The 26,833-nt window shown below is 38.1% G+C and overlaps 1 protein-coding gene across 1 annotated transcript in view; it reads left to right on the top strand.

Annotated features, from left to right (window-relative positions):
• The window catches only part of yjefn3 (YjeF N-terminal domain containing 3), a 68,560-nt gene extending 46,457 nt beyond the window's left edge, over positions 1–22,103 (top strand). Inside the window, exons 2-6 of the mRNA XM_072439372.1 lie at positions 1,139–1,247; positions 10,993–11,103; positions 19,080–19,193; positions 19,926–20,076; positions 21,545–22,103. Of these exons, the coding sequence (XP_072295473.1) occupies positions 1,139–1,247; positions 10,993–11,103; positions 19,080–19,193; positions 19,926–20,076; positions 21,545–21,741 (682 nt within the window). The 3' untranslated portion in view covers positions 21,742–22,103. The remainder of the gene's footprint in view (positions 1–1,138; positions 1,248–10,992; positions 11,104–19,079; positions 19,194–19,925; positions 20,077–21,544) is intronic.
• The last annotated feature ends 4,730 nt before the right edge of the window (positions 22,104–26,833 follow it).

The raw sequence follows: 26,833 nt of genomic DNA, 5'->3' as shown, positions 1-26,833 counted from the left end.
CTCATATTTTTCCCAGGCAGAATCTGTTGGAGCTTCCTGGCATAACATGAACAAAGCATGTACTGCATGATGTAACCTAATGAAAAACACACACAAGCCTACGGGCAACGTCTTTATTATTCTAGCTTTCATGGCAAACAAACACTTTTGATGTTCTTTCTATTCTTTTTCTTGACGTTTTGCAGCTTGTTATAGATAAATATATAGATTTTCCCAATGTCACAATTTAACACCTTTTTTGACTCAATAAACTGTAAATCAAATCACAGAAGAAATAAAGCCACAGCAATGATAACAATGCATTTTTCAATCATTTCGTTTGAACAATCCGTCTTGCATCATCCTCTTTGAATAGAGCTGCTGTACTGTACAAAGCCACTAGATGTCTGTAGTGTAATGGCCAATATACATTACTTCCACAACTATTCTTCACTTGATCTGTGGCTGCAGAAGTTGATATTTCTAGTTCAGTGTAGTGATACATAAACAGTCATACGGTCAAAAGAGAAAGTGCATCATCAACTGTGTAAACATCATGCCCCAGATCTGGAATCTCATAAAATATATCTCTCTTGACATTACACAAATAATCTGTTCATTTTAACTTTACATTTGCCTTCTCATAAACTTCTGGCTTTTAGTTTGCAAGTTGACATATCTTTCAAATGAGACGTGTACGTTCTTTGCCACAAGATGAAAAGTAGTCCCTTCGCTGAGAGCTGCAAATCAAATGAATTATTTATCACAAACAGTCAAATGTAAATATTGCGTCCCTGGCTTGTAATTTATAAAACATTACCGCCAGTTGATCATGCATACATTTACATTTACATAGATCAGGACAACAAAGTGGATCATAAGTTGAATGTTAATGAGGTTCCCTAAAGCTCAATTTCCAGACACGACTGGGTGCTTTACAACCTTGCACAAATTAGATATGTGTAAGAATTCAAAATGGTTCAATTTGTATCATTGAAGTGCTTCAAAACATTGATAGATCATGGAGAGTAGTGAGAAAGACTGCTGTTTTGACCGTATTACAAAACTGAAATAACCCAAAATACAACCGATAGTTTATTATTATTCTATGGGTTTTGTGGTGATGCATTGTATGAACAGTGTGTTTTGTGTGTTGCAGTAAAGGGGAGGCCGCAGCCATCGAGACAGAGCTGCTGAAGGACTACAGGTTTGGACAGCAGCAGCTCATAGAGATCTGGGGCCAGGCCTGCGCCCACGCCATCACCAAGGTCAGTGCTGCCGCGTTTCCTTTTACGTTAGAGATCTAAAGCTGCACCAAAAAGTCTATGTCTATTAACCTAATCTTTGCATGTAATTTCCAATGAACAATGTAAAAAGTGCTGTTATGATAATGTAATGTTAAACCAGCAAAAGCCAAATTTACATTTAAATGTTTTCAAACTTGGGCAACCAAAGTGTGGCACATTGTCCCAGGAAACATCTGCAAACTCAAATCCATTTGCTGCTTTTTCATCCTTTTGTATTTTGTAACGCAGCTCAACTGGTTTTGATCTGAGCCAAATTATTGAACAGGTTTTCAGACTTTATGGAACAATTGTGAAAAAGGTACTTTATACATCAGCACGGCCCCCTCTTGAACACAGCAGTGGTGGAAAGAGTACTGCTAATTTGTATTCAATAAAAGTAAAGTTACATGGCTATTAATGTACTCTATTACAAGCACAAGTACTGCTGCCAAAAGTATTTGTACTGAGTAAAAGCAAAAAGTACACATATTACTCAAAGTTCTAGTTCCTAGTTGCTTTAATACAGTTTTAGTAGCATTTTGGATCAATAGTTATGCAAAATTTCACAAATTAATTTGTTTAAACTAAATTAAGTTGCTTATAGACCACAATTCACATATTTTCTGAGCGCTGTCCAATCAGAGCAGGCAATGTGGTGCTGTTTTGTGTTTGTAAGAGTAGAAAGAAGCAGTTACTGCAGTGAGACAACCTCACATGGGACGATTGGGACTCACATGATTTTTAAATGTAACTAATTACAATTACATGCTAAAATTTCACTCAGTACAAAAGCACAATAATTCACAAAATGTATGTGCGTACGAGTATTTGTAATAATTTACTTTCCACCCTTGGAAAACAGGAAAGTAATTTTGAGAGAGTAAAATATTACTTTTCCATCACACTGTAAATCACATTCCTTCCAGTGTAAATTCAACAGCTACATTCTCAAAAGGACTCGCCTGCCTTCCTTGTGTTGAGTCCTGCTTTGCACATTAACTTTTAATCCATCAATTTAGCTCGAAGCATTCCTTATTTATGATTTCCAAAGATTTTCACAGTGAAATATCTCAATCACCGCCTGATCTGTGAGCAACAATAAACACTTGAAGGGCCAGACTTTCCTCATTTGCAATAACTTAACAGCAAAGTGCCTCCTGGAATATCCGCTCTATAAACATTTGAAGTCATCTCACCGGGACACAACAAACTTCACCCAGTTCAGAAGTGTCTGAAAGCGTCTGAAATGTCACTCTGGAGTTAATCGAGCTGGTTTCCTCCGAGTGCCCTTGAAGTGGCCGCGATGGCGAGCGTGGCACGTGAAACCCTGCTCAGCGGCGGTGAGAAAGAGCCGGGGAGCGAAGGAGAGAGACATCAGACACACGTGTCAATAAAACACTCACTGATGAAGAGGACAGATGGACGGACAGGACCGAGAAGACCAAATGGACAGGACAGATGCTGCAATAACTCCACATATTATCGAACAATCTAAATATAAGTTTGTAGACATAATATTCAGAATGGATTGGGAAACACGCTCCAGACACTCGGTTCTAAATGTGAAAACTTTTGTCAACACTTATTCATTTTCTTCACTTTTATAGACACTCTGCAGGAGCAACTTTAAACGTTCTTCTTCATGTAGGAAAGTTTTATTGTAAGAACTGAAAATGAATAATCGTGACAATTTTAGAAGCACAATTACGTCTTTTTTCTCTCTGTTTACTTATTTTCTCCTTCAGAAAGTTTGATTTCATTAAGCTTGACAATGGGAATAAAAGAAAATGGAAGATTTCACTGTCGTTTGGTCACGAGCTCAGTAATCGTGAACAGTATTTTTCCTCACAATAATCATAAAACAAACATTTGCTATTACAGCATCCCTAGTTTCAAGTGGAGTATGACTTATTATCACATGGCATAATGTTTTTTGGCGGATAATTTAATATGCCAGTAATAAACTATATTTGTTCTTCTATAAACCTCAATGTTATCATATTGATATCATTATAAGTGATAAAGGTTATATTCTCCTCTATATTTATCCCACTCTACCTACAAATCCAACAGCATGACATACCTAGACAGGGCTGAAGGAAATAGCACTGGGGGCTTACAGTGCACTGACATTCACAAGCCGCTAAAGCAGGAGCAGTAGAAATGAACATTGTTAGTGTTTATCTGCTGTGTAATCACCCTCTGAGGTAAGGCTGGCTTTACGAGGTGTTAATATCAGTGTGGGCTTTTCCAGCTTTTGAATGCATCTCTCAGTGCTGAGGAATGAACAAATGTTGTTTTAAATAGACCATGTTTCAGTGTGAGATGTCGTCATTATGGCGTGTGCCTTTGCAGCTGAATTCACACCTAAAACTGGAAGAACACGGTTATGGGAATGACATGGCTTCTCAATGCAACTAGTTATCAACACCCTCAAACAAAACAAAACTGTTATGTGTGGCTAATCTGATAAACCAGGCCCTCTGAGAATGCCTTCGCTTTTATATCATATTTTAAATGGCCACAGCATCAAATCGTTAGAGTTAGAGTGGGTAAAACAGTGTTGAAATGTGTGTGTATAAGGGAATGTAGATTTGATTCTGCAGCTCTAAATTAGGCACTAGCTTTTATATTTATATCGTTGCTGTTCATCTGTTTTCATTGTCATTTTATACAGACTTTGAAGAGTTCTGCGAAACAGTATCGTGTTTTTATGTGTGCAAAAGGTAAATTGAATCTTGATCTTGATGTAGTTAATGATTTAGACTTAAATGTTTTGAATTTTAAGACGGTTCCTGGACGTTTTTTGGATTGAATTGCTTTAGACTTGCAGTTACAACAATATCAAACACTGCGATATGCATGGTTTTGTAGCAGTTTGCTCGGCCAATCAGAAAAGTGGATTCAACTACAGGAGAAACCCACATCATTTCAAACCGATGGCGCTCACACTCTGCAGATACCATCAACAGCAGTTTAGACAACTGTATAATAGATTATCCAAGCATGGGTGACTGACAGAGTGGCAGTGGAAGATTAACTCCACCACATCTACTTCCTCTCTAAACACTGTGATTACCCAAACGGCCTGACCTCTTCTCTGGACGTGGTCGGTTTTGAACTTTACCCACAAACCCCCTTGCCCTAATACCCTTGACATGTGCCGGCCCCATGACATCACAGCTATTTAAGGGAAATTACAGTTAACTTACAAGGGACGCAGACGGTATGTTTGCATTGAACTCACTACTGGCACGCGCTGAGATTCCAAATACACCTCAGAGACAAACGCTTTTTTCATTTAGCGGCGCACAGACCCCTCAGCTGCCAGGTTTTCAGTAAGTGATCTGCTGCAGTGGTCCAGACGTGATCCTGTGTGGGGCTATCGGTCTTTTCTACACCTGACCGTGCACAGGGGAGGCTTTTGTTACAGCGCAGCGGCCGAGGAACGCCAAATCTACCAAAGCAAAACACAAGACATAAGATATTATCGCTCAAGTAAGACTTTCTATCCCAAATACTACGTCAACAACTCCCACTCGGTTTAATCAGTTCAACTACCGGTACTAATCTCTAAATGACTAGTACTTGTTACATCTACTCCACTGTTCTGTTGCCATTACCACTGCCTTGTGTAGTATTAGGCCTCGTGTGTTTTACAATGCTTAAAGTTTTATGAGCTTTTGTCCATCTTAAACTCAAAGCTGTATTTTGATTGATGCATTTGAGAATTGAGTGCTCTGTAGTTTTTCACTCACACTCCGGGTCATACATGTAGGGTTCAAACATGCACAAAAGAATAGTTTCTGTTGTTACAATGTGGCTTTATACAAGTTCAGGTGTAGATCAAGACTCTTCTCAAATGTCTCAGGAAAGGTCCATTTTTGTCCAACTTCTGTTTTATTTTAATGTCTTATACCTATTCATATGCGTATCTAGTATACTAGTGTTTAGTGTTATAGTGTAATATCAAGGGTTCATGGTGGACCAACATCACATGATCTCTCTGGGTGGAGTCTGCATGTTCTCCCCGTGTTACCGTGGGTTCCTCCCACCGTGTGTTTGGAATTGGCAACTAGGGCCAATTTAGGCCCTAGAGAGTGAATGTTCGTCTGTGTGTCTAAGTCTATGTCTATGTGTTGGCCCTGCAACGAGCTGGCCCCTGTCCAGGTTGTACCCCGCCTAAGGCCCAAAGTCACTGGGATAGGGTCCAGTCACCCGCGACCCCTAACGGGAACAAGCGGTAGAAAATGAATGAATATTAGTAACGTATTTTTCTTTTACAACCGCTACTGCACCATCAAAATGACTGAATAGATTCTAAAACCCTGATTGACGATTGTTTAAATCTCCTAAAAATCTTTTCCATTGCATCTCTCGTTCTGCCACACAGTAGTGAGTTTGCAGAAGTACTCTAACCCTCTCTGGGGCCTGTTTGTCCTGGGACCCGGCTCATATTTGTCAGTCTGGGTCTCTGTTTTCAGACTGATTATAGGTGAAAGCTCATGTGCCTCAAACATTCATTTCAAAGAGACATCTCCTGAGAGGCCCTATTACAATCAACACAGCTGTATTTGTGAAATGTGAAGGGGCCAAAGCTTCACTTCTTACATTACATTACCCGAGTCAAAGTGTGCACTATTGGGAAAGGTGTTGTATTTTCATTTCCACAACCTAAGCCATTCATGCTCCGAAACATTGCACCAGCACTAGCTTCTTTAACCTCAGGACTCGTGCTGTTGTGGGCCCCAGGCTTTATTACAATTTACTACACGTTGTACCAGGGGTGGAAAGTAACAAAGTTCAAAAGTAAAAGTACCGTTGCGAAGTAAATTATTCAGGTATCTTCAAATTTGAAATTGGATACTTTTATGCCTTTACATCTGAGAGCAGTATCTGTACTTTTATTCTCTACTAGATTTCTGAACAGGACTAAAAAGTTATTTTCTTTACGGTTGTAGAGATGGTTGAGGGTTATTTTAGCACGTTCATAGTTAAAAACTGTTGAAAATCGCTTATTGCTGTTCAAACAAAAATCCACATTTTACTATAAATGTAAATACCAGTCGTATCATTGTACAAGCCGGTAGATAAGGTATTTGAAAGAAAACCATGAGGTGGCATCATCGTGACATCATCCAAAAGCAGAATCTTATACATCTGAAAATGTTGTAAATATTAGCACATTGAAAATGTCACCACTGTTTCCTGGTCTGGCTGTGCGGCCTCAGGACTCTCTCAGACCAAACACCAGAGCCTCTGTCAGAGGGGCAGTTACAAAGGTCAGAACATCGTTTGGACTGTGCAGTTTTTTCTTTCACTGGACTCAGGACACTGGAGGCTGTGGAACTCTGACCTCAACATCTTCAGCAAACATCTGACGTCTGAAGCAGGGCAGAGACATGATCATTTTGAGTGAAATGATGTTGATATTATTTTACTACTTTGACTAATTCATAATTAATTTTGTATTGACATTTTTCAAGAGGGTTTATTTTGAAACCAAAATAACCACAATTGAGACCAAAATAAAAAGGATACAAGTAGCACTCAACATAGAAAAACAATCATGGCATTATTCAAATAAACATGAGAGTCCCACTTGGTCTGAATTCTGCTCATGTGTTTTCTCCTTATTTCTGATTGTTCAATGTCATTACTACTAACTCGTAACTAGATCGTACTATCGTAGTAGAATAGTCTCTCATCATTCAGAGTGGCTCACGTCGCCTGTCTCAAAGATGAATGTTGGATTCATGCTCTGTACCTGTCTCAATCCACAACCCAGATATATTTGGCAAAACAAAAGGAAACAATAAATAAATGACTCTGGATGATCGGAAACTTTACACAAAATGTCCGACATGCAAAGTAAACCCAGGATATAACTTAGGTGAAGTCACATAATAGAGATCCATCACGTATTGTTTTTCTGTTCGAAACCTTCTCAGACTTATCCGTTGTCGACCACAAGCACCCGGCATCTCGTTATTTATGGAAATGAAAAGCTTTGGTCTGCTTTTATGCCTCTTATCCCTGCTCTCTCAAACCCTCGCTCTTTTCCTCTTCAATATTATTCCAAGTGCTTCCAGTGCCCATAACTCTCCATCTCATTCTGGCTTGGATGATTTCTCAGTTGAGCTCTTGTGCTACTCTCTTCTCTCTGTATCATCGCTGCTGTTAATGTACTTTCAGATGCTCTGGTTTCAATTATACAGCCCGTTTATCCATGTGACGCTGCTCCTGTCGTGAATATATTACCCAAAGTGGAAATAGAGCTGTTTTTTGCAAGCGAGAGCCAGACAGAAAAGGAATTATCACATCCACAAGGGCCAACACGTCATTTCGTTTATGGTACATTGTGAAATTGATGCTAATTAGTGTGCAGCCTCAAATGACACAAAGTAGGAAGATCTAGATCAGCTAATAAAAGTTTAAATCTCTCATTAGGACAATAGGAATGAAGTTGCTCCCGCCACAAGAACAGTTTCTTTCCCTCGACCGTTGGACTCATGAACACTTCTTAAACACTTAAACACTGGCACTTTAACCATAATTTAATCACTCACTGTTCACTTTCTGCACTACATATGTAAATTCAACTGTAAATTTGTGTACATATTAAGCCTATTTTTTTGTATTCTTATTTTTTTTCTTATAGCCTATTGTTATCTTTATCCCATAGCAGATTTATTTATTTATTGTTTCTCTTTTGACCTATTCATTGTTCATTGTTTTAATGTCGCACCAAATCACCAAGACGAGTTCCTATGTTTGTGATTTCTGTTCATTGACAATAACAATAAACCTTTTCTGATTCTGAAAACTGGAAAACTCAAGCCTCAGTTGCAGGACAATTCAGAATTATTCAAACATGCAGGAATCAATCAAAATATAATTTGAGTAAACTAATGATGGGGAAACACTGTGTAAAAAGGGTTAAAAACTCGTAACCGCGTAATAAGAACAATGCTTTAACACCAGGTCCACACTGACTCCAGTTCAGGTCCCGCAAGACTTAGAAAGTGCTAAAACCAACACGCCCTGTTACACTGACCTCGGCACACGTGGGTCTGCGGAAAGTCTCATTCTGCTGGTTTTCAGACCATTAGACATGTGTTCTGCTGCAATCTTCATGTGAATCTGTGTGAATCTTCCTCAAATAACAAACATTCTGCATGTAACCTTCCAAACCGCGCCTGCACTGGAGTGAGGGCCCACAATAACCATTTTGTAGTCATAATGATTTGTCTGGACTGGACACACACCAGGTCAGTTGCCAATAATCCCATTGTTTTGTGATGTTCTGCTTAAGTTATTCTTTTCAAAACTCACCTTTACCCTGTACAGGTCTCCCTCTAGAAATACATTTAAATGCATACATTACAACAACATACATCGTGGTCTGCAGCTTATATGCTACACTTTGTTACGTTTCTGTTCTACAGCGATCATGAATGTAACTCAAAGGCGTTATCAAAGTTCTTCCAGCAAAATGTCAAAAGTCATCTTAATTTTGTGTCCCGTAAACGTGTCATGCTGCCGTGACTTTACGCCCTCTATAATTAGTAAATGCTTCGGTGTAATGTTTGAGCTGCTGTCTAAACTGTAAGTGTCAGACTGTATTTATAACGGTTATAAAACTCTGCTAATGACTGTTACGACTGGTGTTTTGACACACTTTTATTGGGCTGTAATTGGGCAGGATAACTGTCTGATCATTTCAAGTGCGTCCTGTGGCGTTGGGAAATTATGCTGTGACCTTTAGAGTTGGAACATGAGTTTCATATGGGGCTCTAGGTTATGTTTACTGAAATGTAAGATGTTTTATGACTAAGTTTTATACATAATATCACCTGCAAAATGGCACACTCGTTTGTCTTGGCTACATATATTTGTAATAATAATTGTCATGTTTATGTCTTATATAACAGATTATGATGATTACATTAGTAATAGATCATTTGAGTGTTTCGAGCAAAATGCAAATATTTGATTGATTGTCTGAATGGAAATGTGCTCGCTTTACTGAATGTTCCACAGTTTGGCATTAAGCCAATCAATCTTACATTTAGTCAGTCACATGTGTTTTAACTGCTCAACTTGAAAAACGGCATTCTTTGTGTGGACTCACCGTTCCACAGACCTGATCTTTAATGCTAGCGATACGATCTCAGTGGAGACAAGCCGATGGCGGACACTCTTGCGTACTAAAAACGTCAATCGTGCTTAATAATGATACAATTTGACAGTACTATAGACTGATCGTATTTCTGGATTTCCAGGAAATAAACCATTCATTTTAATGTAGAAGAGCCGTCATCCACTGTTCAACAACTACAAGACCAAACACAGACGTCATAGAAGTTATAATGTACCAAATACAGACACAAAGACATGGAGAAGAATAGAGTATATTAGTGCTAAAGGCAGCTGCTCCCTAAATGCTACTGCTACTACTACTAATGCTACTGCGATGCTGGCACAGCCTGCTGTATTTGCAGAACTATTTGATGACGTTTCTGAGATATCGCCAAATCAACAGCAGCATTTAATCATCAAATCAAATCAATTTATTTTTGTAAGGCCCAAAATCACAACAACAGTTGCCTCTGAGGGCCACAGGGAGAAATGAATCAACAATGTCTGTTTTGTCTGAATTTAAGACTCAGCTGTGACGCAATTTGAATTAGTTCTGCTGAAAATACACTTCATTCACCAGGAAATGTCTTAAAAGAGTGAAAAAGTTGCATTTTTTAAGGAGAGTTTTCACCCACACCAGACTAATATGGCGCGTTGCAGACTGTATTGACTCTGTGTAATACTGATGTGAATCTGTTACCATAGTGACACCATAGTCCGGCCCTGCTGCAGGTGGATATCTCTTTAAAATGGCCTGAAGTGATTTACTGCAGTTTGTGTTCCAATAAACACGGCCCGTGCCAGTAGCTCAAGAAAATAGCAAAAAGTGGTCTATATATATAAACGGAAGCGTCCCGCCGCGAGGACACTGGCCCTTTTTCCACTGCTGCGAGGCCTATTTTAATGATACTGGAGCGTTTCCTATAGACAACAGTAATGATGACATTTCCACCCCTGTCTGGCACGTTTGGCATGTGGCAGTCTGGACACCCACAGTAAGGAAAAGCCCTTAAACCGACAAGAATCTCTGGAATAAAAATAAGAACGTACTGCAATTTAATCTGAACTGAGTCCGACCACCGTCTCAGGCCAGTGAGGGTCAAATGTCTTCTCTGTCTTTGGAGTGATAATCAAGACAACACAGTGGCAAATGTGAATCCCACTCATGTGCTAATATCACTAAACACTTCGTACACTATGTATGTTTGAGTGGCAGTTCCTTTACCGCAGATGTTACTGCTTTGTTTGTGAGGCTGCTTGCTTTAACAATCTTTTCCCAAGGTGTTTTTAGCACCAAAGATAATTGAACAAAGGTGAAATAGATTAGTTTAATGCCATAGTGTTGAACATAACAAGCAATCACATCTCCATGGAGACAAAGCAGGTAGCGGAACATCCTCCAGAAAACTAACCTTTAAATCAAATTGAAAAAAACAATCACTTATTCAGTTATTTAGATTGGATTGTAAGGCCCCTTTAAAGCTGTGGCCTCATATGAAACAAGGGATTGATTTTACTGTGGTATTTTTCCATATTTTAACACCTTCTTCAGTCCACTCTAAATCCCTTTTCCTCTCTTCCTCAGGCTTATCCTCTGAGCTCGCTATCGAAGAAGCAGCCAACAGTGCTGGTGATTTGTGGCCCAGATCAAAATGGCTCCATCGGCCTGGTTTGTGCCAGACACCTGCGCATTTTTGTGAGTAAACCACTTGAAAAGATGAGCGGTCTGATCGTCATTGACCTGCCTGAAGTGTTGGGAAAGGGCTATCTTGGAGCGCTGAATGGAAATGCGGCTTGGCTCTCTGAACAGTGGTTGAAAGTCAAATCTCTTAAGTGATTTCACATCTTATTTTCTAGATTATAGCGCAGGTTCACAATATTTAGAGAAAAATGACCAGACTAATTCACTGAAACCAAACTAAAGGCTAAAGAGAACTGGGGTTGAGTCAAGTAATGAGAATATCCATGCGGCAATACACGGTACATTAAAGACAAATATTTCATTATTTACTCATTAATATTATTAACTTACTTATTATTATATTCTTCTTTTTTATTATTGACTAGTAACTGTCTATGTTGCTTTCATTTCTCAAGCGCAATAAAAGCACACATGACTCACTTGTTTACTTTAAGTCAGTGTTGGGAAGAATACTTGTATATTAAGTTACTAAATACCGAATACCTCCATTGTGATGTATTAAATTACGTGGTCTAATCAGAGTACTGTATTCTGAATACTTACATTACATTCACATTTAGATGCTTAATATTTTAATGCAAAAATGCCACATAAAACAACCTTATGTTTGTTGTAGTATTTGTTATGCATTTATCAAATACCACAATGTATTCCTCTGATTTTAGAAAAGTAACTGTAATCTGAATACCACCAAATGAAAGAGTTACTGTACTGAATACAGATTTTTGGATTTCAGTTACTTCCAACACTGCTTGTAGTACATAACATGTCACTTTATATATTTCTTCTTTCTTTCTAGCTTCAATGTACTCAAAATGCTTTACATCAAGGAACCACTCACCCATTCACCCACAGTGTAGCTCACTGATGCTCCATATCACTTTAATGCTTTTTCTACATTACAAACTCTGATCCATGCTCCCAAATAGTGAGTAGTTGTGAAAATAGGGGGTGGGGGGGGTTATGGCATTATTCCACCATTGTAATTTATTGCTTAATGTTATGGTACGCTCTGGATGACAAAAACACATTGCGAAAAATATGAAAGCTTGAATCAAAGTTGAAAACAGTCGTAAATCATGGCTATCCAATGTGACTAAAAGAGAAAAACTATCTTTAAAAGTTGAGCTTGTTTCTTGTGTCCTTCTCCTCTTTTGTGCTGTTGTTCCTCTTCCCTCTCTGTACGGGCTCTTTACTCATGATATCATCCCGTCATTTTCGCTGTTAAAACCACACGCATCTTATTCTCAGCTTTCCTTGATACAGCATTATGTCATTGCCCTGCTGCGCGCCCCTTTAGGCCACATGTTGACTGACAAATTGCTTTTGGAGGCACAACAGTCCTGTCTTGATACATTAGCGATAGTGTAAATTGAATTTGTTTAGACATTACGGTCAGATTCAGTGTTTTCTGCTCCAGTCCAGACTACGACATTACGGTGAAAAGGAAATATTGGATCCTTAGACGAGAATGCATCGCTACACTTTACCATATGCGGCTGACACAGTAGATTTACAAACACGGTCATAGTTTATATTGAATCCATGGGGCAGGAGGTCTGGCTGGGCTGGCCGGCTTAAAGCGAGGTCAAGGATGAGCTCAGAAGGTAATATTTCACTTCTCAAATTCAGCCATGTTTGTAAAGTCTCCAAACCGCATGAACAAATGGGCCTTGGAACATTTCGACTCAACTTCAAACTTGCATAATATTTTGGTTGACATTTACTGTAAACCAAACCTATCATTGAGAAGGCCGTATCAGTGTTTTTATGTGGAATGACGACATACAGTGTAAGGTTGTGCAAACTACCAGGAGGTCTACCCACAATGCTACTGTTACTAATGTCGTTCCATTAGTGGTCTGAAATAGTTAACTTTACTGCCTGTGTTTTAGTCATCATTATTAAGACGCACCGATGTAGCTTTCACGTTGCGCCGGGACGCTAACGCCATTAGACGTCATAATAATGCAGCCGTAAAATGTTCTTTTGCTGATTGCTGTTGTCTGGTCTTTGGGATGTAGTTATTCAGCTTCTCCTCGTCTTTGGCAGAGAGGAATTAAGAGAGGTCTTCGTTTGCCCACCATTTTATTTCATTTGGATTTATTTTTGCAGACTTTGATTTGAAGTCGATGGTGATTTATTTAGCTGCTTTAGTTACTCTCTTCAACTAAAACAAAAGGCAGAAGATAAATGTCAAGATTACATATATCAGTCATTGTATTACAGAATAAATAATACTAAGCAATGATAAGCAAAAACCTAATTAATAGATTTTTTTTAAAATTCATTAATTTAGGATGAATATAAATTAAAGATTCATTTAATTTTTATTTTTTTTTACATTAAGTTGTGTGAATTAAACGGAGCAGACGTAGCTTATCTAAATAACATTAAATTAAGTCATATTAAATTTAAATAACAGCAGTTATTCTGCCTTTTATTGTACATTTTGTTTAAACACTTGAATACAATTTTGAGGTTTGATTATTACCATTAAGACTGTTCCATAGGCTGACACTTGGATTGAAACACATTTTTCCACTGTTGTTGTTTTAAACCTTTTTTTTTTTTTTTTTTAAGTCTTCAGTTCCTTTTAATTCATTACTCTCTCTCTCTCTCTCTCTTGGCAAATGTTTTTTGTAAGTTATTGGGTAAGATTTAGTCTTTAATATAAAGTATTCTACCAATTTGTTGAATTTCAATATCTGTTAAAAAAAATATTGGGTTTGCCTCTGTATCCACTTCCACTGATTACTCTTACAGCTCTTTTCTGTAAAAGGGAAATTGGGTCAATACAATAAGTCAGACTCTTTTGCTTTTTGTAATACAGCAATAACTTGTGATATTTTCATTTTGTTTTTCAGCGTCAATAATTAATGAGGCAATAATACTTTTTATCTACTACTAAATACTTTTAAAGACAATGTATTGTAATAGAACACATTTTTTACTTTCTTAAATTTGTTCTGAACAAGGAGGTACCATCTGCAAATAAAATGCTCTTTATAACAAAGACACAAACAAACTATCATAAATACAAAATAATGAATCCAAGAAAAGTACTGGCCCAAGAACAGACCCTTGAGGCACTCTCACTCATTCAACACACTGATCTTTTAAGTAACTTTCTCCTCTTATACTTACTTATACTTGTATCATTTATCCACTAATATTGAATGGTCCAGCCTTTCAAATGCTTTTTGAAGATCTACAAATATATTGACTAAATCATGTTTTTGGTCAATAGTATTTGAAATGTTCTCTGTCAGTTCCAGGATTGCTGTGGTAGTGGAGTGGATATGTCTGGAAATACTCCTTTTTTTTGTTACAATTTTGTTTTGTTTTTTGCATTGTTATTATTTGTTTTGGATATTGTTTTTATGTATTTTTGGTTGGGTAGAATTCCACCAGCATTTTTATCTCTTTTTGTAATTTGTTGTGCTAAATTCTGACCTCCCACTGGATTTTGGACTTCCAACTCTTTCCAAATGAATGTGCATTCACCAGTGTTGACTCACTTCTTGGTCAGGACTCTTTTTGGTCAGTGTGGTCTTAAAAACATCATTAGAAAAATAACAATTGCCTCATCATTTTTTGGAACACAAAAACTCTTATTGTGACAGATTTGGGATATGTTTGCGTACACGTCTCTGTAGATTTATTATTATTATTCAGATATGATCTCCAAACCACAACCACACTGTATTTACCTCATCAAGCCTCGTTATGCATTTTAAAAACATTTTAAGAGCTCAGCAAATAATGTTTAAATCAAGCTTTTTAAAAGTTATATTTGTAAAACTGATGATAATGATACAACCAGTAGTTTTAATGTAAATAAGACAAAGGGACAAGACCATTTGCGGGGGGTGAGAAGGGAGTTTCCTCATATATATATCTATATATCTATATCTATTTAGCTATATTTATATCGCTATATATATATCGCACCGGAGTGTAAGTCGCACCAGCCAAAAAATGCATAATAGTGAAGAAAAAAACGTAAATAAGTTGCACTGGAGTATGAAATGCGGTTGCAAGTGTGAAAATAACAAATAATATCACATATAAGTCGCTCCGGAGTATAAGTATTACTATATAAGTATAAATATAAGTATAAGTCAAAATCAAACTGCACATGAGCTGCACATGAACTGCACGTGAGGTGAAATACATTTGTGGAGTGAAGCGTGAAGGCCTGTCCTGGGGGTGACTGTATGTTTTCAGGGTTTGATGTGAAGATGTGATTCATGTCAGCATCAGGACCCGGGTCCATATGACCCACACTGTCACGTCTCTGTGATGTCCTTGGTCAATGTGTTTTGGGTCACTTTGATCGACAGATGTATTTTGTTTGTGTTGCTAGCTCTCTGAATTCTTATTTTGGTTGATTCTTCCATAACAATCCATCAAAACAGCAGTATTTTAATAGTTAGCATGCTAGTGTTTGTTTATGATGTTTAAGGAACTAATATATTAAAAGGTTAAGAGTTTGGACATGTAATTTATACTATAAACTGGTGTAGATCAAATTGGAGAGTCCGTGTCCTGAGTTAGTGTAATTATATGTACTTTAGACCATCCTGACCTTAGTTGATCCAAGTTAATTGTAGGAGAACATTGTGTTTAAAATCCACAGCACTTGACCAATAAATAGCGGTGGGAAGTACTCGGGTACATTTACTGAAGAACATTTACTTGAGTAAAAGACTCTATGTTTGGAACTTCTACTTGAATAATATAATTTACAGTGAAACACGACTCTTACTTAAAGTACAGGTCTTGGTTCCTCTTCCCACTGTGAGTCTAAAAGTGACCAAAATGCAGGTTGACAATGTGATTTAGACATGATTTAGTTTGTCTCCCTTTTACGGTCTTTCTTTTTATGAATTTTGAAATGTGTTGTCTTTTTGTTTAACATTAACATTAATCATAAACATCAACGTAAACATTAATAATTATAATTATAAATAAAATAACATCCGACTTGAGTTACTCTCACTACGAGTACGTTATTGGCCGACTTCTTTGACTTCTGCTTGATCTTGTTTTTGCAGTATCAGTATTTGCTTGAGTGCAGTTTCCGTCCACTACACACACCACTGCCTATAAATATAATAACACATTTATAATCCCATGCAAATAGTGCCCCATCCCATTTTCAAATAGTTCATTCTTCTGTGTATATATTCCAGACTCTTGAGTGAATCTCAAAGGTAGAGCGATACATGACAGATCACGGTCTTGGAACAAGAACTCAAAACATGTTTTTGGAATGTCTGTAGCACAGGGAAATCATCAGACTTTGATTATCCCCACAGTGAGGACATCCTTTGATCAAAGCTCATGTTGAACCATTGTCCAAAGTCTTCCTCCAATTAGCTCCGCTGCATTGTCTATATTAAAGCAGAAGGATCGTATTGTCTGTACACAGGCTGGACGGCCCCGACAAGAATGAACTCACATGATTGACAAGAGGCAGAATGGCTCATGATCTGAATAACAGGCGTACTTACTCATTCCATCAGCGCTAATAGACTGTGAAAACAAACACATACAAGACAACACAGGGCCGGAGGGAAGGGAAGTGCCAGGCCATTAACTAACAGCTCGTTTGTGTTCACTGACACTGACAGCTTCACACGAGTCCTGCTCTTGTCACACAGGGGTTGAACCAAATGAGCCCAGGACTGGTCTATAGGGGCGGGCAGATGAGTGGAGTCAGATCCACTCACGAGAGAGTCACGGAGGTCAGAGCTCTGTCAGGGCCATTGTCCCAGGACCACGGGGGAAAACCAGGTCAAGACCAGAACTGGCGAAAGACCCCAGTCCGTATTGATTGTCCCTTGAAAATAGATGCTCAAGCTCTTTATGATCGTAAATGTAGCTACAACGATAAGAGCTGCTGTATCACATGTATTTTTCACAGTAAAACAGCTACTAGCTTGCAAACAGTGCACTTGCGTGGAATAAAATGCTCCATAATTAGATGCAGAGAGCGCACACTGGCCTCATTTTCTACCGAATAGCTACTTTTATAATCTTTATTTGTGTTGGGGTAAAACAGATTTTACTTTATTACATGAAGAAAAATGGGTACAGCCCTTTTATTAAAGATGACACATTCTGTAAACATCCCACATTTGCGCTCTCAAATTCACCATTATTACACCAGCATGGGCACTGGGGGCAAGGGCAACACTGTACTCTCGCTACAAACTGCAGGAATCAATAAAATAAACACTTTGGGCACATATATGAGGCACCGATAGCACTGTATGAAGGTTAAAAGCTCTGAAAAGTCGATTTTGCATGATATGGGACCTTTAAGTGTCTTGCCCATGGACACTTTCGGATACAGCTATTGACTGTATTTTATAAAGAAAACAAAAAACTATTGATATTATGGCATTCCCTCACAGTTCATAAAGCTTCACTGTTAAATGTCAGGAACATTGCATTAGTCATTGCTTTAGTCAGAGACACAAACCACACAAACTGGACATTCTGTTGAAGTGATTAAGAGTCTTTCTCACAGATTCACAGGTTTGTGATGTGGTGATGCTTGATTTACACAAAAAGAAGAGAGATTTGTCGGCTGATCATGTGAATACCCACAAAGCTGTTGATTTAAAGCTGAATACATTCCTTAATTCCATTCAGATGTAACTGTGTAATTCAACATTGCTTACTGTATTTCATAATTCGCAAGTCAAATTAAGCGTGAATGCTGAGACGTGAAAATTAAGCCGCGACAAAACCCAGATATCTGGTGAAGCATCTGGTCCTGACATTGGCCAATCACCACAAAAGTGCTACTTCTCTAACCCACGGGCTCTGGTGTTTCAAGATGATTGTAAAACTAACAACATCCCCAAGAAATATGTACAAAAGTGCATTACTTTGGACATGAAACTTTAGAATAAGACCACCATAAATCATAGGAAGTGCACGTATATACTCTTTATTTACGGTCAATAGTATAAGTGTTGTAGGCCTTTGTTAGTTTAATCAATTAACTGGTCAATGGTGACTTATTCGGCCAAAAGTTTTATTAGTCGACTAGTAATATTGAGATTGTATAGGATTTATAAAGACAGCATCAGAAAGGAGTAGGCAGTGAGTGAGTTTAAGGCGTGAATTGTGAGTTTCATCTACACCTTTTTCAAACAAACATGCATTTTCACACTTCTTTGTATACGTAGTTGTTTTTTAATTAACCCCTATTAGAGATCATGGAGAGATTTCACTAGTGCCACGCCCTCAGTAGTCGACTAATCCATGCACCTTACTGTAATGACTATGTCGTTAAGCTGCCAGTACATATGATGCTGTCAGGATGCTAGCTCCATTGATTCATATCTAGGTGATGTAGTTACCTTATTACAGAAAATGTCTCAAAGATGATCATGGTTTGGGGTAAAACGATAAGCATATCATAATGAGGTCTTCAATATATATTTAATCCCAATGTTTTCTGACAGAATATATCACACTTTGTTAGCGTGACACTTCTGCCCACGTTAAATAAATGAGGACAATGAAAGAGAATATAATCTTTAAACTATATTAAACCCATTTGTTTTTCCCAGTGTGTTCCTGACCCTTCATGACCTTTACGTTGCCACATAGTCGTCAGGATGTACAGTTGAATGCACAAGACTTTTAAAGGAGGTCTCCAACTGTAAAGTCCTGGTACAAAGGTTATAGATCACAGGTGCTTCCTGCTGAGCATCCCCACTCAGACTGCCTCGGTCTGGATTTCCACTCTGCTCTGCCTCCCACTTTTATAAGGGGAAGTATTCATTCAGGAAGCCGTCCACCACAAGTTGTGACCCGCGGCGTGTACCATGTCACGCACTGCCAGCCAAACGTGCACAAGCCCTCAAGCGCACTCCATCATTTCAGTATCTGGCCTGGGATCCGCGCTCGAACATTATGTAAGCTGTTTTTCTTCTCTCACTCAGGAATATGAGCCCACCATCTACCATCCCAAGAGGTCGTCCCAGAGCCTGCACCAGGACTTCACGGTGCAGTGTGAGAAGATGGACATCCCCTTCCTGTCATACCTGCCCACAGAGGTCAGACACTGTGGGGCTTGTTGCTGATGTGAAAGACTGTGTTTTCAGGATGGACAGTGGTGTTTGTTCCGAGCGCAGCAGCCGGCAGCGTTTCAGAGACACCGCGTCGACACTTATGATTACCACTTTGTCATTTTACTGAGCTGGCAAAGCTCATTTGTTGTTTGGTTGTGTAGTAAATTATTCATGTGTTTGAGAGTGTTTTACATCCATTTCTGCACTCTCACTAAAGGACTTTCACTTAAATTGCCTTCACTTCAAAACATGTATTGTTTAGCGTCATGTGTCAATGTGTGAGAGAGAGAACTATTGTATTTAGAAGACAAAACATAATAACTCTTTCAATATTTTACATTTTCTCTTTCATTTTCATCTTTACCACGTTGGTTTGCCCAGTTTTTGGGGGCATAATTTCCCTTGTAGAACAAAAGTAAATCAGATTATTCACATGAACTGTTTACATGACATCAGAAAATGATCCCATTTGTTTATTTAAAACTGTAATAACTGACAATATACCATAACCCTAACCCAACAGATTTATTTGCCTTGTAATCAAGTTTGGGGGTACTCAGAGTGTCAGACAATATTTAGGGGGTACTCAGGGAATGACTGCAGTGTGCATTTTCTATCAACGCCTTTTGAACAATATTACATTGTAAATCATTGTGAAAACCTCTTTAATATGGAATAAATACCTGTAATAAACCCCTTGCTTTGTGTTGTGTTCAGGTGCAGCTCATAAACGACGCCTATAACTTAGTGATTGACGCAATGCTGGGCCCGGAGGCCGACATAGGCAACATTAAGGAGCCCTACTCTGGCATTCTGGGTACTCTGAAGCAAGTGAAGATTCCTATAGCCAGTGTGGACGTGCCTTCAGGTAAAAGTCCAACTAAAAGGTTTTAAAATGTGATATATGGGCCTTTGGGTGGCTCCCTGTGAGTGCCGGCCAAATGGAGAGAAGAGTTTGGACATGTGCAGATAAATCTTCTGCTTGAGTCAGCGCTGTGCGAATTTATCAAAGGCCCTTGATTCAGACGCCGCCTTCTCCACTGCATTTCTGCTGACGCTGCCTGGATTTGGCACTTCTGGACTTCTTTATGAACACTCCCATTGGAACTACTCCTCCGAATGTTGAATACTTGTTTAGAATCAAAAGAAATTACATTTACTTTTGAGTATTCACCTCATTGAATAAAAACAAATGCAAACACAGGTACTAGCTGTTTACTGCTGTTACTTTATTTTAATTACTGTTTTGTGGTATTGCTGTATATGTCCAGTCAATTCCTAAAATCCTTGCTTCATTTATATTTTGGTTTGGTTAAGTTTATTTCGAACATCCAAAAACATTGATAAAAACATGTAAATTATGGTTGTACATTAGGAAGAAAATTGTTTGAAAATGAGTGCAACCTTATGTAAACCCACAGTGTTGACATTGATACTGATAATTAAGTAATTACAAGCAGCAATTACAACTTAGAAATGAAAAATTACTTCACCTTTCAATGAACTATACAATATTCTTTTTCAATCCAATTTCTGGTAATGATTTATTTCTTTTTTTAAACCTCCTTAGCCCTTTGCCTTTCAAGAAATGTATTTCTTATCAGTATTTTTTATACAATTTTTGAATTGGTGAACCGTGAACTCTTTCAAATGCTCCCATAATCTCACCTGCAGCAGATTGACAAACACAAACTTTGCGTGATTTAAAAAAGATAATTGGACCTCCTCTTGGTGACGGAAACATTTAGTTGGTAAAAGATTATGTTTTGGTTTTGGATAAATATTAGTATTAGTATGATGATTAATTAAATGATCCAATTCAAGCAGATTTTACTTTAAGAAGAGTGGATGAAGTGGATGATTCGTATTGTCCTTTTCAACCTCTGTGTAACTTTTTAGCCACCTGCTTTTCTCCAAAAATAAGTTGTTGCCTCGCATACAAGGTTCCATGGTTAAACATATCTATCTCCATGGAGACAAGCAGGTGACACCACCAGACCAAGTCACTGGTCTAAACTGTGGAGAGGCGAGCGCACTCACGCGAAAAAAGGAATTATTTTAAGCTATTTAAAAACAGCTGTAATTGAATGAATGCAAGACAGATATGTTAATGCCATACAGTGGAACATTCCAGACACAGCAGTCATATTTTCATGCAGACAGGCCACAAAGTGACCCTCAATATAAAGTTTTAACTGTCCTGGAAATATTCTTATACCTTTTCCATAGCTGTTGCTTAGTACAGCATCTTTGCTCTTCATTTTGTCTAATTTTGTCTGAAAAACATCATTCTCGAGGTTAAATAAAAAATAAAAGTCTTATCTCGGTTGTTCCAGGTTGGGATGAGGAGGAGGCCACCCAAGACGGCATCCACCCTGAAGTCCTCATCTCACTCACAGCGCCGAAAAAATGTGCCGCCAGTTTCTCGGGGAAGCATTACTTGGCCGGACGCTTCCTGCCGTACGACATCCAGAAAAAATATGAGCTCAATCTCCCGGACTTCCCCGGCACAGACAGTCTCATCGAATTGTAACACAAAGGGAACCGCTATCGGTCGACGTGGCTACTGCTCCTGTTCTCTTCACTTGTTTTGTATTAGAAAGATGTGGTTTAATGTTAATGCCGTCTCAGTTTTGTAGAGCTGCCTGTGGAGTTGTAAACAGCCATGATGTCATTACTCTACCTCCGGGTCCAGTGGAGTTCCAGCTTCCTTTTTGAGTTATTTCAATTTCAACCTGCGCTCGAGCATAGTCTCATTTAAAACATTTAATTATACATAAATATCATGTGTACTTTGCTGTGGTTTTCATGTGATTGTCCAGACCTGTTTATGCATTTCAGACATGGGACTTTTTATTATGTTATGGACACCATTTTGAGGACATTTAAAAGATTTGTCTTTTTAATTATTGACTGCAATTAGGCCTTTAGTCGTTTAGTCCAGTGGTTCTCAACGCAAAATGATTTCAGGGGGTCCACAGACGATGTGGGGAATTTACGCAATAGTCAAATGTAGTGGTAAATGTAGATTCCTATTTGTTGTCAAATACAAATCAAACAGTAGACAGAAGGATAATTCATCATCAGCCAACGGGTGTCAAAGTGCCTTTGTCGATAAAACAAAAAATCAATCGACTAATGATTTTATTGGAATTCTAAACATTTAACAGCAGCAATGAGGCATGAATGTGTAAACTAGGATTTTGGAAGTGAATAGTGAGTCTATGCTGCCTCTTTACATATGAAAATGCGGTTTACTTGTACTTTTCTACACGTTGCTTGAATTCCTTGTGGTCTTGTGAGTGCAATTTTGTTCAAATCATAGAGATACTAAGTTTAGAGTGCCACGCCCCCTTTTAGTCGACTAATCCATCCAGAATGTTGACCAAATCTTCAGTCAGCTCCAGCCCTGATTGCAAAGCTAACGGTTCTACATTTTCATAACTTGAAGTTCATGGATAAACAACAAATTTAAATATAATTTGGGTTATAAAATAGAGATTTATATGATTTTGTGAATAGGTTGCGCTTTAATTTGTGTTTAATGCACCAGAAAGTTAATAATCCATATTTCAGTTTTTGTGTCTGGTGCGTGGACCCGTGACGTCACCTCGACAACGCTGTGGCGACGTTGAGCCACAGTAGAAGGTTCATATTTAGAGTCAGTGGTGCCAGTCGTGTCTTTTAGCCAATGGCTTGAGGAGATTTGTGTTTCTCATTGTTGAAGCAGTAGCTTTTGACTTGTTACTCTTAATAAAAAAATAACGAATTTTTTTAAATGCTTGACACTGGAGTTTTGCTTTGTTTTTGGTCCGATATTTAAATGTCATAATTTTATTGACGTGAAAGATTGTTTTGTGTTGCTGCTCTTCACGTTATTTTTGTTGAGATTCTCTTTTTGCTGTTTAATATAAGAATACTATAATTCTCAATAAAACATGTACCATATAATATTCATTTCTTTATTGTTCACACTTCCCTACAGTACAATTATATGAAATTGCACGTTCAGGGTTTGTGCCAGTTAAAGTCTGGTTAAAGTCTGGTTAAAGTCTGGTTAAAGTCTGGTTAAAGTCTGGTCCAAGTACTTTTATTATAGTAAAAGGAGTAGTACGGTAATACAGCAGTAATCGTACAAAGTGTAATAGATGTAATGATAGAAATATTGATAGTATTAGTTGTATTCTAGTATTTGAAACTTTCACAACACCTCTGCACATAAACAGTTATGTTGGGACAGATTGGGGGTCCTCTCCTGCATACATTGAATACCTTTTATTTTACAAATGAGTCCGTAATGACAAGCCCGTCTTTATTTGCCAACTCTATTGATGTTTCTCATTTAAACTGATTGCATGGCTGTGGTTTTCTCGATTACAATTCGGCTCTCATCAGCTCGTCTCCAGCTGCGGCGCACAGATGTTTCTAATGGAGGAGGTCTCACTGAGCCTCTGGACACGACTTACCAAGCAACAAACACAAACAAACCAATCCACCACTGACTGGAGACTAGCGCGGCGTATTGGCTCACGACAGATCGATGTGCACAGAAGTGGCACTCGATAGTAGCGTGCCGTTAATCCCTTGTGCGTTGTCATAATGCAAAGACAGAGAATAGTTCAGAAAAAAATCGACCGTATAATTCAAAAGTGAGTTTTCCATTTGCCATTTTGTCTCAGTTTCTGGATTTAGGAAAACTTAAGTGCTGACTCATTAGGGCAAAGTAGCAACACACAACACAGCCAACCCCCAATGAGTCTGACCAACTGGCTCTGGTCTGCTGGCTTTTGTTACACATATATTACACAGTAAGAAAGTACTCTGGCACTTTGAGGAGAAGTATTTTAACAAACTTATATTTAGTTTGTTAACAAGAGACGCTTGTGCTGTAAATGTTGTCGGCTCAAATGAAATGGCTGGTAAAATAGTTGATGTAGTAAGCCACAAATAATACTGATAGTGTTAATAAGTATGAAGTAGTGTGCGGGATTAAGATAAGATAATACTTTATTGTCCACACATGGGGAAATTTCATAATTATCCCCAAAACACGACGAAATATGTTGAAAAACCATGCACTGCAATAAAGAAATGAGAAGAATGAAGCACATTAGTAACTAGTTTGTCGGTAAGGACTCATTCAAGTTATTTATCCAGCCCAAATCTTATCCTAGAACAAAAAAATACTTAGAAATTTAAAGTACACACAATAAGAGCATGATTTATTGAACAACAGGCTGATATAGGAATTATCGTGATTTGGATGTTGGAGAAAGTTTGCATATTGTTTCTGTTTCTGTTGATGCTCCAATTTCCTTCTAGAAAAGTTGAAATTATTCCTCTATTAATTAGCCGTCAACCCGGGAACTGCTGACCAAGATTGTGGCACAAATATGGAGAACATGATGTCCCAGAAACACATTTCCTCACACAGACTAATGATTTACCTTTTACTAGAGATAATCAATCATTCAATCTGACTTTAACTATTCACCAGGGGCAATTATACGAAGACTGGGCAGTTAAATTGACTATATATGGAGTAGCTCAAACAAATGTCTCAGGAAGAAAAAACAGTCAAGAAACGTCCCAAAACATCTCATGTGACTGAAAAGAGAGCGGAATGATATTCGGGTCAAAGTGAAATAGGAACTGACAAACAGCTCCAAACTTCATGGTTAGGATTTTGTGCAGAATAAAACATGTCATTTGGTTGTTTGTGGAGGAAATTATGGTACTTCAAAAATGTGCAGCTTTTGCAATTTGTTAATAGCGTCCAATCAAATTGCGATGAATCTTGCAGCTCTTGTTCACAATGTAAGCTTTTAATGATTATACCAGCAGTTCAGGAGTGCAGGTTTGGACAAATCGAGCTGTGCTGTTAAGATAGGCAAGCTTCAAATTGACTGGCAAAATTTTACTTTCAAGGCCTAATCCAAATGTGACTAACGGTAAATTATGGGCTGTACTTTGCTCTCTGAGACCTTAATACAACCTTTATAAGATTACCTGAAAAAGTAACATGCTAACTTCATTTCCATCATTTACTTGCTCTCTAATCGTCACCATTTAGCACATATCCATCCAATAAAACGTGGACAGTGTTTATGGGTCGGCATCTGGACCGTGTAGTGTAATGGAAGCCATAAGCAGGTGTGATCTGGCCCTAATCCCTGAGTGTTACTTCAATGGGAACGGCAGAGCGAGACTGCGGCTCTGTTTATAGTGACCTCATGTATATTTACACCTGAAGGCAGGAGCTTCTTCAGAAAACTAACAGTGCCCAGGCAGTTGCACATGTGAGTGGGAGCAAAAAGTCAGCGCTAAAGAATGTCCAGACGTTTTTCTGTGACGGCATTAAATATGTCAAAAGCATTGTAAAAGTATGTGTAATTTCTGAATAGTGTCTTTAATCCTTGTCCAACCTCTGTCTAGATATAAGGAGGACATGTCAATGCCATGGTCCGTGTCGTTTATTAGTCGTCTGCTACTACAATAGAGGACAATAATGACTGGCAGCAGCACTTGTCGTAAAATCCTCTGCAAGATTCCCTTACAGGGAGAAGTATATGGTGTATAGATTAAGTGGGGTTAGTCAAAGCGGCACAAAGGAGTCCCACCAGGATCACCAGACTTTGCAGGATTGCCGAAGCCCAAAATAGCTCATTTCACGGCAGCTTTGCTTTGAATTTTAGTTAATGTTCTGGCAATGTCTATGAACTTTGCAAGCCTTTAGAAGCTTTTCCTTAAGTAGAAATAACATTTTGCTTCTACATAATAAGTCCTCTGCGCTAACATATTTAAACAAAAGATACATTTTAGAATTATTTGAAATATCTATTGCATATATGTAGACAGACACTGAGACAAAGCTGTTCTTAAATAGTAATTTTCATTCTGTCTCAAATTTGTTGTTTTGTTAAAGCTGCTGTACCTCATTTTCAAACAGTGAAATAAGAAAGTCGATTTTTAAACCTTTCTAACTCTCATCACTAGTATCGACAGCTTTAGCTCAGACATTCAATTTTCAGACACAAAAGTGAAGCACACATGCCTCACACTGACCTGTTCCTCAAAAAATTTGATGTGTCGGTATGAAAGTAAATATCTACCATAGGGGATCAAATTTGTAAAAACATTTTTTTTGTTGCAAGATGTATTAACCAAAACTAAATCAAAAGGTAAATAAAAGAGCTGTGGAACAACCTTATTAACTGCTGCCGATAAATACACTTATCACACAGTAGTGTCAGAATACTTTTGAATGCATACTATTAAATTTTAGAGTTTAGGACACTAAATATACTAAATCTCTCTGTGTGAGAGCACAATGAGGAAAGACCTAAAAAAAAACCTTCTGGTCATAGTTTGTCACAGTTCATTACTTTCACTCAGACAATAATTGTTTGTAATAATTCTTTTCAATGTGTTTAAACCTAAAGACATTGGAGGTTAAAACGTACCCAGCATTCTTATTTTTACAAGTGCACTTTCCTAATTGTGGTTAATTTGACTGTGGCGAGTGAAGACATTGCACCTCATAAGTTTGTACCTCGTCTGCACTCGGGGCTTTTTCCCCACAGTGTGTTCCATATGACGCCACTTCCACTATTTGGCAACAAATC

The sequence above is a fragment of the Eucyclogobius newberryi genome, unplaced genomic scaffold (assembly GCF_026437365.1).
Source record: "Eucyclogobius newberryi isolate DKJ021-1_F unplaced genomic scaffold, fEucNew1.0.hap1 SCAF_9, whole genome shotgun sequence".
Classification (NCBI taxonomy): Eukaryota; Metazoa; Chordata; class Actinopteri; order Gobiiformes; family Gobiidae; genus Eucyclogobius; species Eucyclogobius newberryi.
Note: the sequence above shows the minus strand (reverse complement) of the source record. Positions and strands in the feature narration are given on the sequence as shown.